The 18,628-nt window shown below is 41.1% G+C and overlaps 1 protein-coding gene across 2 annotated transcripts in view; it reads left to right on the forward strand.

Annotated features, from left to right (window-relative positions):
- The window catches only part of SYNPO (synaptopodin), an 89,622-nt gene extending 79,390 nt beyond the window's left edge, over window positions 1-10,232 (forward strand). For both annotated transcript variants that reach the window (XM_039340895.1, XM_039340896.1), the window contains exon 4: window positions 3,789-10,232. In XM_039340895.1, the coding sequence (XP_039196829.1) occupies window positions 3,789-4,802 (1,014 nt within the window). In that variant the 3' untranslated portion in view covers window positions 4,803-10,232. The remainder of the gene's footprint in view (window positions 1-3,788) is intronic.
- The last annotated feature ends 8,396 nt before the right edge of the window (window positions 10,233-18,628 follow it).

An 18,628-nucleotide genomic window follows, 5' to 3' on the forward strand; every position in this document is an offset into this window, starting at 1 on the left:
GATGTCTTCTTCAACTGGGAGCCCTCCACATGTGTTTTAAACTACAACTCACATAGTCCTTAGGCAGCATAGTTCACTGTGGTTTTAATTACTGTCAAAGGCATCCTGTAGGAAGGTTTTTAATGGGGTGATATTTACATGTTTAATCAATGCTTAGGAATGTCACTTAATATTGAACATTGAAAATACACAAAATATTTTGCTGAAAACTGACAGAGGCCTGTTTTCAGTGAGGCAGGTGCTTCCTATCTGGATGTTCCATTTAACAAAGGACTGAATTTCCTCTCCTCTCCTGAAACTTGCAGCAGCAGTTGAGAGAGAGGCAGAGAAGAGGCCTGCTTCCTAGACAATAGGATGCTGGAAGCAAGGGAAACAGCAGCATTCACTCCTAATGCTTGTTTTCTGGCATACAGTAATTCAGGGGTGTGTTCGTGTGCATATCTGTATGTGTGGGTGGGTGTACAAATAGTGAACTAAAGTTCAGTAATCCATGGCACAAAAGAATTAACAAGCCATTGATATCTCCATGTCAGCATTCCCACTAACAAGCCATTTGAGAGCTATGAAGAGCAGGAGGAATGCTGCAAAATTTGGACAGCTGAATGAGGGAGGGAGGGAGGGAGGGAGGGAGGGAAGGAAGAAGGAAGGAAGGAAGGAAGGAAGGAAGGAAGGAAGGAAGGAAGGAAGGAAGGAAGGAAGGAAGGAAGGAATTTAATTGAAAAGATATTCATTCCCCGGGCAATCCAAATTGTTCAACTAGTCATACAAACTGAGAACCCTCAGTTCATCTGAAATAATTTCAACTCCAGGATTCCAATAAAAATACAGCTGGAGAAATTATTCTCAGATAAGTTGTATGTGAATGGTCACCTTTGTGCATTAATGTCTGCAGCATCATGCCTTCTGGCTCTTGGCTTAACATCTCTAACCCAATGATAACATGAAGCACTTCCGTTAATGCTAACCTTGATGGAGTCAGTGAGGGTGAAAGAGCGATTAAAAAATGCAGCATGTCAAATGTAGATACTAAGACTTCTAGTCATTTTGTCAGAAATTGGGTTACAACTACACAGCAGTGGGATTTGTGTTGTGCTGTACTGCACATTTTTCTTCTTCTTTATGGTAGCTGCAGACCCCTGTGCTTGGATGCACCAATGGATCTCAGTTACTGCTGTTTCTGGCAGCTTTCCATCCTTTCTCTAAAATACTGTTATGCTAAGCCCTCCCATTAATTCATGCATTAAGGTCTTTATTATCAAGCCTGTTTCAGCAATAAGATACACATTTGGGAGAAAGGCAGGAAATCAATGAAACATGTAAGTCAGGAAAACCATCAGGATGTATTCCTGTGTTGACATGGGTTTTTTTTTTCTTATGTGTCCTAAAACGTGAGTTGAAAGGTACTGTAAAGGAAGGAAATAATACTAGAAAACCATGGCATAGGAATGAGTGAAGCATGCTTTCATTGTCAGTTTTTGAGATTCCTTTCCCCTTTTACATCCCGCTATCCCTTAGCTTAGCATCTTGTTTTGTGGATAGAGGAATCTCACTTTTCTCAGGAATTTCAAGTAATGAATGGAACCTCCTGGATTTTTCTATTATTCTGTGTTTTGTAGAGGTTCTTCTGCTTCATTTCCTTGCTTCCATCTGCTCTCTATGTTCAATTTTTTTGCACAGGCCCTCTTGTTTTCATAGCCATGTTACATTCGCTATTTAGCAATTTAGCTTTGTTCTTGCAGAACGGAGTCAATTTGGTGTAGCACTTCAAGACACTGGACTAGACACTGGGGAATTGTGAGTTCTAGTTTTGGTTTAGGCACAATGCCAGCTGGGTGAGCATGGGCTAGTCTTTCTCACTCAAAGGCAATAGCAAAGCCTTTCTGAAAAACATTGCCAAGAAAACTGTAGGGACTTGTCCAGGCAGTGACCAGCAGACAAGTCTGACTTGAAGGCAAAAAAATCCCAGAAAAACCCTGAAACTCGGATTGGCAGGTTAAATTCCAAAAGTAGATCTACTTTATGCCCTAAAGAACAATATCTGAGAGCACCAGTGATCCTATAGGTATCTCCCTTACTATCCACCAGGAGCTGCCCCTGCTGATTTTCTGCATTGTTATTTTTTTATTTTTTAAAAAAGTGGAGGGTCAACATGCTTCAATGCAGTTTGATCCCACGCCTCCTTTATTTCTAAAGAGACTAAGGATCTCACGAGCTGTCATAGAAAATAAAATTGTGATAATTTCAGCCCAGATCTGTCTTTGGAACTGTGCCCATTCATTACGAGAAAAGAGCAAAAATGCAGGGAGAAAAAGGGAGCATCCTGCAGAAGAGATAGTACAGCTAGTGCCAAGTGGATTGCTGATAAACCGAAACTTTTGAAATATATGTCCCCCAGGAAACCACATTGTGACTGACAATGTCAACAGAGCAGCCCTTAGCAAATCTGCCTATAACATTTTTTCAACACCTCAGATGTTCCTACAAGCCCAACAATACCGGAGGACTCCTAGCTCCTTCAGTAAATGAACACTATCCCTGCCTTCTGTTAGTTTCCATATCAATAAATTGAGTGGCAAGGGTTTTCTATTTAATTTTATGCAAGGAATCCCAGATTTGAATCCAGGATACAGCTTTGCCTGTTCACCAAACACCTCTTACAAATTCTATCAGGAAATTTTATTTTTTAACTGGATAAGGGATCGGTTTGGAATGGAGATGAACTTTTTTGTGGCTTTGTGCTGGTGCCCATGGAAACTCTTAAAATCTTGTTCCATAGAGACATTGTTTCCCAGAGGGGAGGAGGGCAAGTGGCAGTTCTTGAGGAAGGGCCAAAGTGGTCTTTCTTCCAGAAAAATCTTGCCACAACGACTCCTATGTCCTATGGCTACCATTGTCCCTACCCATTAGGCTTTCTAAAGCTTCCATAAATCTTAATGGGGCTCTTTTTAGCTGGATTCCAGTGTAGAGGCTTTATTTCCCATGAGTGCCTCTGATCAAAGTTAAGAGATTTTCCTGCCTGCAGACCCTCTAGAAGTGTGTGAAAGGTGTACAAATATAAGGGAAAAAGGACAAGTGAGAGAAAACGTGTAGAAAGAGAGGAAGGGCTCCTATGTTGAACATCATCCACTCTTGGACTGGCAGAAAACTACATCAGCATGAAATTAGCTGTCCCCATTGCTGTGATCCCTATCCTGCATCCCCTCGCTTCCCTCCAAAGCACTACCACCCAGAGTCACCTTATAGGGCAGATGGGGCAGGATAAAGATTTAATAAATAAAATAAAATACAAGTGGTCCTTGTTTAATGACCACTCACATTAAATCATATCTGAACTTATGACAGCACTGAACAAGTGGCAGCTATTACCAGGTGTTGTACATATGGCCTTTGCACAATCCTGCTGTCACAAAATCACTATTCACAACTTTCCCTGCCAGCTTCCCACAAACAAAGTCAATGGGGAAGCCAGCAGGAAGTTGGAAGTCCTTCTCTCCATGTTGTCTTTTCAAATCTTTTCCAATTATACAATTCCCAGATAAAAAGCGCCCTTAGAGTGGTACCAGGATATTTTCATACTGAACTCATGGAGTAAGGGAAGTATAAGGAGATCACCCAAAGTCATCTGAGGAGGAATGGATATAGCCAGAAAAGAAATGCAAGGAGCAAGCTGTTCTCTGCACCTTGATTCCTCTTACGGTGCCCAGCCAGACATTGCCTTCTGCAGGTAAGCACAATCTGAAGGGTCTAAAGGAACAGAATGCTAAAAATTATTCCTCTTCCTGTTGCAGGAAAGAAAAGCATCCCTGCCTGCCTCCCCGACATGGACCCCACAGCTGATAAGGCGACAGTCCAGCAGCATAGAAGGCTGGATGAGCCCAGCCCAAACTCCAGAATTTGAGGATGGACTTGAAGCCTTTCGAGCAGCCCATGTTATGACGCCACCTCCTCCCATGTCTCCATCCTGGAGTGAAAGGTCTCTGTCCCCATTTCGACAGGAGATTGACCAAAAGTCCAGCCGACAGATGCAGGTGCTGTTGGCAAGAAATATCATAAATGCTGCCCGAAGAAAGAGCTCTTCTCCCAAACTCACTGGAGTAGAAAACTTCAGGCCCTTCACGCCCCCTGTCACTTGCCCCAATGTGTCATCCACTGGTGGAAGTCCTATGAACAGGGGTAATCATTCTCCAGGCCCACTTCAATCACCCAAGCCGACAGGAATGGATGGCTACAGACATGCCTCCCTCCCCATCTCAGCAGCTTCACCCCAGGCTAGTGCATCGTCAAACAACAGCCCCAGGTTGCTAGGCATCAAATCTCCAAGCCCACTACAATCACCAAAAGCAGGGAGGATGAATGGAAACAAATGCTTCATGCTGCCTGCTAGAACTGGAGCGTCCCAGTTCATTGTATCAACAAACCATAATGGCTCAAGTATAATGGGCACTCATTCTGAATCACACAAGAATCCAGAGCCACTTCAAAAACCCACATTCATGGATAGCCACAAGGTCTTCACGTTGCCAGCAAACACCAGTGGGATATCATATACCAGCCCAAAAAAACGGGATGCTTGTTCTCCCACTTTCCAAAGCCCCCTGATGTCTCCCATGATGACAACATGTTCCCCAGTAAAGCGCTCCACTTCCATGTCCCCCACCAATTCAGAGGCATCCGTGGACTCTGATTGCTCTGGGGTCAAGTCACCTAGCATCCGCAGCTTCAATATTTGTCCACGAGGCTGGAATGGCAGTCTGAGGCTGAAACGGGGTAGCCTCCCATCGGAAGCATCCTGTACCTCTTAAACATGGGCCAAGAGATGTGAATCGGGGGAAAAAAGTTGTGAAAACTGTTGCCACAAAATTTATGCAGGCCCATACATGCATAATCCTGCCAACCTAATTAAGTCTTAGGCGGAGGAAGTTCATTTGCAAAAATGCGTAACACCTTCTCTCCAAGCTTGCCACTTCTTGGGGACTTTGAAGAAGAAAATAGGCCTATTTACGAGAAACATTTCTCACACAAAGAATAAGTGTGTTTCAGCTTCTCTTCCTGCAGGACATCCATTTCCACAGGATCTTTGTTAGCTTCCTCCTGCCTCTCTCTCTTGGGGAACATGCTTGAGTTTCCCAGATTTTGCTTTCCCTTTCTCAGTTGGACTGGAGACACAATGATTGCCTTTCTTGTGGGGAGATGCATCTGATTGCTTTCATTCCCTTTGAGAAATATCCCACTGAAGGACACAGAGCTCATGACAGAACTTGGTGTACTCTCAATGAGGGTTACAATAGGAGAGAAAAACCAACCTTAAGTCCATATTTCACTTCCATGAAGCAACTGCCATTGTTTTAGCTCTACTTTGAGAGAGCTAATCATCAGTTGGCTTCCACTCCACTATCCTGAGGGAAGCCGAAGAAATCAACAAGTTATGGTTGATGCTTCACCTGCATAGCATACTTTTCCTCCAAATACAAAGCTTGACTTTATATATTGTAAACCAAATGAAGTGAAAGAAGAATGTTTTGAGGCCTTTTTGTTCCCTGGACTATTGGAGCTGAATCACAAGAGGATGAAAGACCGATTCAAGCTACAATACAAGTACTTATTACAAGATACCACATAGGAATATGAAATGTAGGCACTTCCAAGCTTTCTGGAAATGCCACCAAAGCCAGCCAGTCTGGGATTGTGACAGTAAGGATGCACATGGGTTTCCAGTTAACATGCAGCAATGGAGGCCTGTTCCAAGAATGTACCCAAATGATCTCAGAACTCTTGCCATGATTTCAGGGACTCAGTGCCCAGTGAGCAATGCTTCTGGTACTGCTAGTCACTAGGAGAGAGGTCTTCCAACCTCTTCCATTGCTTTGCAGTTTACCAGATATCTGGGAGACAATGGTATCCAAGATGTCCCTCTGGGCAGGAGATTCACAACATTTCTTGGTTAGTAAGCCCAAAATAATGCCCCTTCTGCCAACTCTTCCTTCAGCACCTGGAGGAAGCCGCCTCCAGGTGCTTCTTGCATAAGGGTTGGAAAATAGCAGATGGAGAAGAAGCTCCACCTCTACAAGGGTCAGGAGCAGTAGTATCCCAGCAAAGCTGATTATATCCAAGAGTAGGGAAGCTCAACAGAGCTGTTCCCTAACACAGCCACCTATCAGAAACTTCATGGGACCCTTGGATTTTCACCTGTATCTATCTCAGACCCTAGACATACAGGCCAGGGCACAAAGGCTGAAGTTGTATCCCTAACCAGGTGGGACAGATTTGCATTCAGAATAACATTCCATACTAGGAAAGGAAAAGTGAGGAGCCATTATCTAAAACATACAAAGGTACCAAGATACATAAGCCAGTCAAATGGAGGATTCTATATGGATCAACTAGCTCAGGCCCCTATCCTTGCAATCTACCAAGAAGGTCTGCCTATCAGAGTAAATAGCAGATAAACCCAATAGGCTAAATTCCCTTCCAAATGTCCTCTTTGCCTTATCCCCCACTACTGTGCCTCATAGCAACATCTACAAGGCATAGTTCTGGTAATAGCACTTATCTATTTACACTCTCTATATGACCCTAGGAAACTTCTGATCTACGTCTGCTGAGCAGCAAAGAAAAACACACCTCATATCATCATTGCCTTTATTGTTTAGCATCCAGAATGAAGGACTTTTTGAAGTGTAGGACATGCATATACATGCACATTTCTGTTTCAGAGTTACAACTGATCTCTATAACTGGCTTTCTTCATTACTTTAAGCCACAAAGCAGTGTTTGTGGTTGTGTGATGTGCGAACCCAGCTCAAGTGCACAATAATTTATTCTGTACTGCGCCTTGCCACAATCCTGCAGAGTAGAAGCAACCATCCTTGTGTAGATGGAAGTAGCTGACTGGAGCAGGGTGACTGGGGAAATAGATCTCTTCCCATTGAGCAAAATAATTTGGACAAGCCAAGAGAAAAGACAGAGAAGAGAATAATTCAGATAGATGTTACCGCCTGATTGTCCCATGCTTATCCTGCCCTCTCCAGTCATAAAAACAGATTAGGAGTCGGTCTGCAGTATTGGTGTCCATAGTCTCAGATGGAGTTAACTACAAGAATTCCAGGCAATGTGTTCTGTGGTCTGGAGTTCAGGCAATGTGAGTAAAGTGAGTTCTGTGTGCAAAAGGTTCCCCCTCCCTTCTCAGTTCTGGCCCTCTAGGTCTTGCCCATTTTCTCTCTTGCTTCTCTGCTGGGTGATATGGTGTCATCTAGCTAATACATCAGCGGGCCTTGGCATGGATTAGGTCGTATCAGGTGTTTCCCTGCTTCTCCTTGATTCAGCAGTTGCCCTCTATTTTTATCCTGTAACCTTTAAAGACGAGAACATTTATTTGGTATTAATTCAAACTGAGCCAGAAATGAATAATCGGGGCCACCCCCATCTTTGTTTTCTTCTGATCATACATAGCTTATGTAGGAGATCAGATGGAGGAGACTCCAGGCTGTGGGTACCTTGGAAACATACCAGCATAAACTTAGCCAAGCTTACCAAATAGCCCTTATATTACATCTGCTTTAGCAGTATAACGTCTCCACAGAAACATTTTGACGTTTTCCTTTTAGGGATGAGGAGAAGTGGGACACTGGACCTAGCCATGCTATTGAAGTGTTCTGAAACTCAAGGCCCTCAAGTTTATATGATATACAGAGTAAAAGAAGCAGAAAAAATGGGATTTCTATGCCAGGCATTTTCAGAAATATGGAATGTGAATATGTAAGAGAAGGAATTATTGATAGAGTAAAAATGCTTGGCTTACAGTAAATTCAGTCCTGGCATCTCCAGGTCAGGCTGTAAAAAGAGACCAGTCTGAAGTTCTAGAGGTTCTTCCCCTGCATATTGGCTTCTGACGTGTTGGACCTCAACTCTTTCAATTCCCACCCACCTCATGTTAAAAGGGACATGGTTGAGGAAGGTTTTTGTAAATAATCATGGGCTTGGCCAGCCTGTGGTTCCTATGTGCACATATCAAGGGAACATTTTTGCATGGAAGACTTATATAAGTCGTTCAGTCCTGGTGCCCTTACTCTTCTCAATCCATGGTAGAAGCAGCCAGTCAACTCACATCTAGACTTCCTCTTAACCATCTTTTAGATTACTGTTGGCAACAGAACAGATGCATTGGTCACAGAGTAAAATACAGGTTTTCCTGTTGCTGGAAAGACCCATTGTGCTGCTTAGTCAAGACCCTTGACTAAGTAGAGTGGAAGAATTCAAAGAAAGATGCAAAAACACCCAGCGCTACAAAATAGTCACTGCTTGTTTCTTTTACTTTGCTGCTGCTGCACTTTCTCCTGAGAAATGGCAAGGGAGAGGAGAGAACTGAACCCTGCCACCAGGACACTGCTGTGATGGTCGAGCCAAAGTGATCTATTTCATGCAGAAGGCAGGGAGCACGTGGAACATCAAGGTGTCATCCTCAGATAGCATTAGGAGATCAGCCAACATGTCCTTTAGAGAAATAGAAAGGGGGGGGGGAGAGGTGGGGGGGGGAAGGGAAGATGACAAGAAAAAAAGGCCAATGGCACCCTCTAGGGCTTTGTGGTGCCAATTGCAAGGTTTTGTCCTAAGAGCAAAAGGAAAATAAATCTGCCACTGAGAATGCAAAGCATAAAAGCAAAACAGTTGAGCTTTGTTTTCATGCCTCTTGTGGCAGAGAGAAGGCTCTATCTCAGTCATTCGGGAAGATCTTGGTTAGTAAGACGAAGGAAATGCTGCATGTCAAGTGTGAGAGTAAGAGTAAGACAAGGTGTTCAAAGGAGATATCGAGAACTTATAAAGGCAGTTTTTCTCCCTGACCTATGAAATCGCTGCTGCCGTGCACAGCTTATGGAAGGAAAAAGCCAAGCTTGGTCCAGGAAAGGAAAAGCATGAAACTAGTCTCAAGAATTCTATCTTCCTATTTTATTCCAGGATTAAAGCCCCATTTTTCCTTAAGTGAGGGATTGGTAAAAAGGCAGCCACGAGGATTCTAAATATTGACAGTGTGAAATTTTTCTCCGTGTCTTCAGATTCTGTGTGTAAATAGCAACTGAGACTTCTGCTCGATGAATCTGCAACAGAATGCACATGCATAACTACTTCCAACTTGTTAAGTTAATGGATGCAGTTTGATAGTATATTATGATACTTTTACCCCTTTGGTTATTTTCTATTATGGGACCAGCTCATTTATCAGACATGCCTTATTTCACAGAAATATATCCCACATTACAAATATATCCCTACATTACAAAGCAAGTTAAGGGCACATTGAGTATTTGTATGTTCCCTTCCCTGCTAACTAATAGTGCAATCCTAGTTGCATATTATCTGAGAAGCCCCCCCCCCCAATATAGGTATATAAGATTCCATTCTGCAATATTCATCCACCATTGCCCTGTGACTAAAGGAAAGGCCATACCTACTTGCACATACCTGAAATCAGTTTCTGCTGTTAGAAATTCCCTAGGGCAGGATTTACTGCTGTGTTTTCATGAACAAAATTGTTTCTTGATTTAGATCTGTCTATACAGCAAAGGTGCAAGTTTCAGTTCATGCCACAGTTTTTCTGGGGTTATATTCCACAAAACAATGCACCAAAGGATGGAGGCATTTTTATCCTTATGCTTACACGCTGATCTGCTACATTCCCCAGAATCACAGAAGAAATGAGCAGTTGGGAAAATGTAAGTTAACTAAGGCTGTAATTCTGTGTAGGTAGTCCTCGGTTAGCAACTGTCTTGTTTAGCCGCTGTTCGCAAGTATGACAGTGCTAAAAAAGTAACTTTATGATCAGTCCTTGCATTGATGATCTTTGCAGATCTGTAAAGCGAAAGAAAGTAAAAGTAAGACTGTAAAGCATAGTTGCAGTTCCACTTACTGTCCACTTAGCCTAATGGCCAAGTTGCCAGTCCCAATTGTGGTATGTATATACTTGTATATACTTTGCTGGGAGTAAGAGCCTTTGAAAACCAAAGGACTTAGTGCAAGGGGACAATGTGAAATTGTACTACAAATATTGACAATAATGCATGTAGGAGCCTTGAGGGCAATTTACACCTTTTTGTGACTTGTGAGTCATCTTATTTCTGAATGTATCACTTGAGAACATGTACGGCTTGCTGTATCCCTTCACCTGATACTGTTTGTGTCCTCACCATGCCATACAGCTATATAAAAGCTCCAAAATAAATCAGACATTAGCCCATATAGCCTGGTTATCAATCATGCATTATTTCGCAATTAAACTCTTTGTTATGCTGAAATACACCCACCTTTGTTATGTCCAGTTGGGGTCTTTGTGGGTTTGCCCACATACTCATAGAAACCATGTAGGAAAGGTAAGACTGAAACTTTTTAAATGGCAGTCATTCAGCTAACATCTGGAAGCCAGGAATAGTAATAAGATAGTAATACATATATGGATTGCAAAAATCAGGGTGAATTAGACGTTTCTACCTTGCTTTGCTGCCGTCTAGGCATCATCTGGGGATTTGCAGGTCAGACACTCAGTCCTAAATAAGATGTAGTGGTAAGACACCAGGTTAGAAACTGAGAGACCAGGAGCTTGAGTCCTGTCTTAGGCACAGTTGGGTGACTAGTTACTGTCTCTCAGCCCTAGGAAGGAAGCAATGGCAAACCACTGCTGAAACATCCTGTCAAGAAAATAGCACGGACTTCTCTAGGCCATTGCCGGGAGTCGAAATTTATTTGAAGGCAAGAAAAGCAAGAAAGGAAGAAATCAAAGCAGTTACAGGAACCCATTACAGGAACTCTATCCATACATGACAAGACGATTCCATACAAGCAAGTTTTATGTTTATACTTACATTCATTTATCTGACTAAATAACATTTCCATCCCAAAGTTGGTACCAAAGCAAATTCTTCTATCACCAGAAAAAAAAATGGAATAAAAATCAGGTGCAAAGTGTCATTGTAATGGTTACATGTGTTTTTCTGGGGGAAAAAAAAACCCTCCTGTACATCCCTTTACTAGTTTATGTTTGAAACATAAAGTCCAGTTCAGAGACCTTTCAATGCAGTGAATCAAAATTATTCACTAAGGAGTTTTCTTTGTGTTTTTCCATCTTCCAACCCTCAGTAAAATCATAATGGTACACATAAGAATAGAAGAGTCCTGATGGATCAGACAGAAGATGCATCTAGTCCAGTCTTGTATTCCAATGCCATCCAGAGGCTAGTGATCATCTCTATAGAGTGTATACAGTACAACAGTGTTTCCCAAACTTGACAATTTTAAGGCATGTGGACTTCAACTCCCAGAATTCCACAGCCAGCAACGCTGGCTGTGGAATTCTGGGAGTTGAAGTCCACATGCCTTAAAATTGTCAAGTTTGGGAAACACTGCAGTACAATGTAGAGATGTAGGGAGATGGCTTTAAAGAAGGTATTCTACAGGTTTTCTTACATAAACACCAGTTTGGTTCTGGAAAGAGAGAAGGAGTGAGAAAGAAACTCAGAATTGCCTCAGCTGGATTCTCCTTGGTTTAAATGGGGAAGGAGGGGAAATCTCTGCCAGGCTTTCCTAATTCTGTAAATAAAGCCTGCAACAACAAAATAAAGGAGCCATGATGGCACAGTGGTTAGAATGCAGTATTGCAGGCTACCTCTGCCCCCAGCCAGGAGTTTGATCCTGAGGACTCAAGGTTGACACAGCCTTCCATCCTTCCCAGGTCATTAAAATGAGGACCCAGATTGTTGGGGCCTATATGCTGACATTGTAAACCTCTTAGAGAGTGCTGTAAAGCATTATGGAATGGCATATAAATCTAAGTGCTATTGCTATTGCTATAAAATTCCAGTAATCACTGTAGAATCTATTTCCTGACCTGGATTACCTTGAAGAGCTGATAGCCACACTGCTTTTTTATCATGTGTTTATATCATTGCCTTTGGCTATTAAGGACAGTATAATTACAACAAACTTTGTAATTAAAGATATTCAAGAAATGGGCTTTAGGACTTGCTGATAACCTTCATTTGTAAGAAGAAGTAAACCCTTGATAGATGGGGCCAGAGGGTCCTATGATATGACTCACATGGCATAACACAATCTGCAACCTATTTCTCCATCAATATATTTTTTCTATTATAGCTTTTTTTTATGTGTGTTCCAATCCAGCAGTGGCACAATTAATCTAGAGGCAGCATCCCTGAATTCATACAGCCAATTTCTCAAAGATTTTCTGTCAACCTCATTTGAAATAATAGAAGAAAGAAAGCAGGACATTTGTGATTATCCTGCAATTCATCTTTTTTGACCACAGGCAGAGGTAATGCAGATTAAAAAAAGAGGACCATGCTTTGATTGCTGTAGCCACCATCTTGACTTTTTTTTACTTCCTTGACATCCCTGACCAGAGGGAAAAATAATGAGGTATTCTGTTCAAAGCTGCTTAATTTTCAATGCACATACACAGTTGAGCAATGAATCATCAACAAACATTTAATTTTAATAGCTGAACAGGTTTACATGGCTTCCCACTAGGCATTTGGCTATGCAAACATCATAAAGACAAGTGATCTTTCAAACATCTCCAATTTCGCCCACAGTTTCAACACTGAGGGAATGGCATTTGATAGTGATATAAATACAGTGAACACCACACAATATTTATTCACATAGTATCACAATGCAACAATTGTATACAGGGAAAATACACTGGGACAGATGAAAGAGGATGGAGGGTAGCATCTACCAAGCTTAATATTTGTCAAATAGTTTTATTATCTGAGACATGAATTGGTAGATACAATTCATCAACAGTATTCCGTGTGGGAGAATTGTTTAAGTTCAGATCAATCAAACTGGGCTGAAAATGCCAATTAGTAGGTTTTATCTTGGTTCTGAAACTCCAATGAAAAAGAAAGAGCACAAAAGGGTAGCAGTTCTAAATGAATAAATAACTTTACTTCTGGTCCTCTAATGGAGGTGGTGATTGAGTTTGGACATGAAATACATAAGAATACTCTGAATATTCCCCAATATTTTAGTCTGCAAGTGAAACATTGCATTGCATTGCTGTTGTGTTGTATATATTTTCTAGCCCACTTAAAATCAGATAAGAAGATTAAACTTTCATTATCAAAACATTGATTTTTCACACAAAAAGAAATTATAGCCAAACCCACCAAAAACATCACTGAAAAAGACAGACTAGAAATAAAAGTTAAAAGAAACCAAAAAAATGATAAGAGAACACCTGTCTGATTTTGATAAACATAAATCACTGGGAGCTGATGGACTATATCCCAGAATTCTGAAACAGCTGGCACATGTCATCTCAGAACCACTGTACCATGTCTTTCAAAAATCCTGGAGCACTGGGGAACTACCAGAAAATTGGAAAAGAGCTGATGTGGTTCCCATCTTCAAAAAAGGAATAAAACAGATCCAGGAAACTACAGACCCATCAGCCTTACATCAATACCTGAAAAGATACTGGAAAAGATAATAAAAAACAGATCTGCGAACAACTAGAAACAAAGAAAATTATAACTAGAAGTTAGCACAGGATTGTTAAAAATAGATCATGCCAAACCAATCTTATTTCATTTTTTGATCAAATAACTAAATTAGTAGACCAGGGGAATGCTGTGGACATAGTATACTTAGACTTCAGCAAGGCATTCAATGAAGTAGACCACAACCTACTTCTTGGAAAGCTTAAAAAAAAGTGGGATAGACAGCATCACCATCAGATAGATTCTTTTTTTATATAAAGATTGTATTGATTTTCTCTTACATACATATATTAATTTTTCAACCAACGTGCTGTCTGGGTTTAAAAATGCTAATACATATTCAGTTCCTAATCCTTCATTCTTTCCTCTAGCCATCGATAAAATAAGTCCCAAGTTTGTTTCTTCTTTATCTTTCAGTCTCATGGTTAATCTGTCCATCTCTGCACATTCCAATATTTTTTTGATTATTTCTTCCTCTGGTGGTAATCCTTCATTTTTCCAATATTGCGCGAATATTATTCTTGCTGCTGTTGTGACGTGTAGAATCAAATATAGGCTTTGTTTGTTAATCTTTTCTGGCAATATACCTAATAAGAAAAGTTCAGGTTTAAAACCACATGTTCTCCCAATATCTTTTCTAACCAAGTATGTATCTTTTTCCATTAAGCCTTTGCTTTGTCACATGTCCACCAAACATGATAATATGTGTCTGAGTTATGCTTACATTTCCAACACCATCAGATAGATTCTTAACTGGCTGACAAACTGCACTCAACAAGTAATTCTTAATGGTACTATGTCTACATGGAGGGAAGTAACAGTGGGGTACACAAGGTTCTGTCCTAGGCCCAGTAGTCTTCAATATCTTCATAAACAACCTAGATGAGGGAATAGAAAGGGATCAAATTTGCTGATGACACTAACTGGAAGGAATAGCCAACACCTATGATAGGCTCAAGATCCAGGTGGATCTTGATAGACTTGAACATTGGGCCCTATCTAACAAAATGAAATTCAACGTAGAGAAAAGTAAAGTCTTACACTTAGGCAAGAAAAACCAAAAGTACACATATAGATTGGGTGAAACCTGGCTTAATAACAGTAACTGTGAAAGGGATATTGGAGTCTTAGTGGATAATCAATTAAATATGAGCCAACAGTGTGCGGTGACAGCCCAAAAAGCCAATGCAATCCTAAGTTGCATTAACAGAGGGATTCAATCAAGATCATGTGAGGTACTAATACCGCTCTTTAAACCACACCTAAAATACTGTTACCAGTTTTGGTCTCCATACTATAAAAAAGATGTTGAGACTCTAGAAAAAGTGCAGAGAAGAGCAACAAAGAAGATTAGGGGACTGGAGGCTAAAACATATGAAGAATGGTTACAGGAACTGGGCATGGCCAGTCTAGTGAAGAGAAGGACCAGGGGAGACATGATAGCAGTGTTCCAATATTTGAGGGACTGTCACAGAGAGGAGGGGGGTCAACCTTTTTCCAAAGCACCCGAAGGCCAGACGAGGAATAATAGATGGAAACTGATCAAGGAAAGATTCAACCTAGAAAATTTTCTAACAGAAATTTTCTGACAGTGAGAACAATCAACCAATGGAACAGACTGCCTTCAGATGTTGTTGGTGCTTCATCACTGGAGGCTTTCAAGAAGAGACTGGACTGACATCTGTCAGAAATGGTGTAGGAACTCCTGCTTGGGCAGAGGATTAGACTAGATGACCTATAAGGTCCCTTCCAACTCTGTTATTCTACTCTGCTCTGCTCTGCTCTATCTGGATAGCTCTACTATCCAGTTTACTTGCAATCCTGCATAACTTTGTATCTACACAAACACACACACACACTTTAAAAGGTGGAGTAGGCAAACAATGCCAGAACTGGTACTTTAGTCAGGATCTGTAGCTGTGGAGTCTAATAGTCATCTTTTAGGACTGGCTATTCATCTTTTGTCTACTACAGATGAATAGAATGTATAAGAAGATGGCAATAGATATCACTGTGATTCCCTGGATTCAGCTTTACAGAGGACAACCCTGTCTTTGAAAAGGACACTCATTATTGGAAAAAATTCTCACTTGAAAGGCTGCCCATTCCAAGATCAAGAAGGTTTTGAAGAATTGCCTAGACTAGGGGAAAGAACAGAACCTTTGAAATCACCCATCAACTGCAATTAGCCTTTAAACCAGTGGTTCTCAACCTTTTTAATGCCGCAACCCCCAACCGGTCGTAAGTCGAGGACTACTCAACCAGTCGTAAGTCAAGGACTACTCAACTGGTGCAGCACCGTTTGCAGAATGGGACTTTTGGTGGGCTCAGCAGGGCAGAGACAGCCTGGACAATTCCTATTGGCTTTTGAAAGCCAATAGAATTAGACTCTATTCAAGAGAGTCTATTCTATTGGCTTTCAAAAGCCAATGGAATAAAAGAGAGTAGCACAGCTAAGGAAAAGGGGAAAAAAATGGCGGACTGCGTTGTTTGGCGACCCCCGTGAAATGGTCGTTCGACCCCAAATGGGGTCCCAACCCACAGGCTGAGAACCACTGCTTTAAACAACAACAGAGCACAAACACTGATCATCTTGGCCTGGTTTTTCCCTCCTTGGATAAGTTGTGTTGAGCTTCTATTTAAATTATCACAATTTTAAATGTGTGTATGCATTGTGTATATATGTACTTTCTCTTTTGAGAAATAATTTCCTCTGTACTGGTTTGAGTAATGGGGCATCTACCCTAGGCAATACATAACCCATAGCTGCATATTTGCAAGGAATGACAGGAATGGAAAGAGGAAAGAGACCTAATTATAGGAAAGGAAATACAAATGAGAAAAAACACACTAATTAAACATCTTTTTCTCTACCAGTGACAAAGGACCTCCATTTTTTATTACTTTTGTTGCCAAACTAAATGCATCAAAACTTTTATAAGATGTTGCTTTCCTCGAACAGAACAAACAAGACCACAAAAACCCTCTTCAGTTTGCTAAAAAAATAACTGGGCAATAATTATTTTAGCACAGGAGAAGACTCATCATGAGAAAGTAAGCTAAACAATATATAAAATAGGATAATATTTCTCTATTTATATTACACTTGCTATTTTCTTGCACTAAAACAACCATAAAATGGAAACGTGGATGTTTCTTTTTTGTCTTTGCATACGTCCTATAATATCATCATTCCCTGTAATGAAATAAAAATAATAATTAGCATTAGATATTATGTGCTTTTACTAAGGTAAAGTAGAGCTCAACATAAAAACTTGATTGTTTCAAACTTCCACCCATCTGCCCACGTAATTTTTAGCTGAAGCTTCAGAAAACTGAAATTAGCATTACGTGAGGTCTTTTTAGACACAAATGTAGAGCTCTTTTAAAATACAGTTTTAAAATCCATCTTTAGCAGATTTTTTAAAAGAACAATACACCTATCTAAAAAAAAACTGCTATTACAATTAATTTATTTTACTTATTTAGCATGTGGTAATTACAATTAATATACACCAAGAAATAAAAGCTAGATTCTTCTAGCATTTTGTCACTGAGCCCATCCCAAATTAATGTGTGACAGGTTTTCTGCTGTTTCTGCTATCCAGGAGATTATCTTGTGGCCATATTTTCTCCTGTTTGTATTGCAAGACAAGTGCCATTTCTCCTACTCCTATATCCTTTTTGAGATCTCAATGGGGTACTTTTGAGTGCTATTGGCTTGTTGCCAATGTCACCGCTTGCTCTCAGCTCTTATTGATTGCTCCCTTCTGCTTCAACCCGTGGCCAACTAACAGACTGCCCACTGGTGAGTGAAAGAGCTCTCTCACTGTTCCCTGCAAACCCTTCATTCTGCCTATGACCAGGCATTTGGGCTGCTTTTTTGGACAAGAGGGCTTATCAATCAGAAGGTTGGCAGTATGAGACCCAAGTACCATGTGACAGGGTGAGCTCCCATCCTTGGCCCATCTCCTGCCACCCTAGCAGTTCTAAAGCATGCAAGTAGATAAATAGATACCACTTTGGTGGGAAGGTAATAGCGTTCTGTGCACCTTGGCACATAGTCATGCTGGCCACATGACCATGGAAAAGTTTTCAGATAATGCTGGCTCCCTCGGCTAAGAAACAGAGATGAGAACCACTCCCCAGAATCAGACATGACTGGACAAGGGAAGCCTTTACCTTCACCTCACCTTGAACAAAGGTTTAGCATGAGCTGGCTGGTTACACACAAGGTAGAGAAACACAGGAGGAAGTGAGTGAGAACTCTTGGGAGAATGTCTCCTGCTTCAGCCTGCACCCCTCTGCCATATGTACTTTTGTCAAAGAGTCCACATTTTTATTTAGTAGCCTTTCGGGAGAATATTAGATGTATGTTTAAACCAGTCTTCTTAAACCAGTGGTTCTCAACCTTTCTAATGTCGTGACCCCATAATACAGTTCCCCATGTTGTGGTGACCCCCAACCACTTATACATCACTGGGTGCCAGGGGCGTGGCCAAAGAAAAGGGGGAAAAATGGCGGACAGCCTTGTTTGGCGACCCCCGTGAAATGGTCATTCGACCCCAAATGGGGTCCCGACCCACAGGTTGAGAACCACTGTCTTAAACCATTTATTCGCCAAAGCACAAGAAATAACAGGTGCAAGATCATTAAAGAGAGAGCCAACCTAAGCATAAGGAGAAACGACAGTGAGAGAACAATAAATCAATGGAACACTTACCTCTGGAACTTGTGGGTGCTTCATCACTGGCGGTTTTCAAGAAGATACTGGACAGTCATTTGTCCAGAATGATGTAAGCTCTTCTGTTGGTCTCTTGCAATCCTATTGTTCTGTTTTACATTCTTAGCAGACAGCTACTGTAAGGTTCTTTCTAGCATTTTTATATTCTATTGTTTCTGCTGATGAGTTTTTTTTTCTGTTGCTGTTTGCATATTTTAAATTGGTGGGTATTTATAATCTGCCCCCCAAACCTCTTCCTGAAAGCAATATATAATGCAAATAGCAGCAAGTAACTAAAGCAAGCCGCACGCCTGAATGCATCCATTATAGAACAATACCTAGATAAAATGGGAAAGGTGGGATTGGCTTTGGAATGCACTTGAGCTGTCAATCAATC

This window comes from Crotalus tigris, unplaced genomic scaffold (assembly GCF_016545835.1).
Source record: "Crotalus tigris isolate CLP2741 ecotype Arizona unplaced genomic scaffold, ASM1654583v1 scf7180000017754.2947050, whole genome shotgun sequence".
Lineage (NCBI taxonomy): Eukaryota > Metazoa > Chordata > Lepidosauria > Squamata > Viperidae > Crotalus > Crotalus tigris.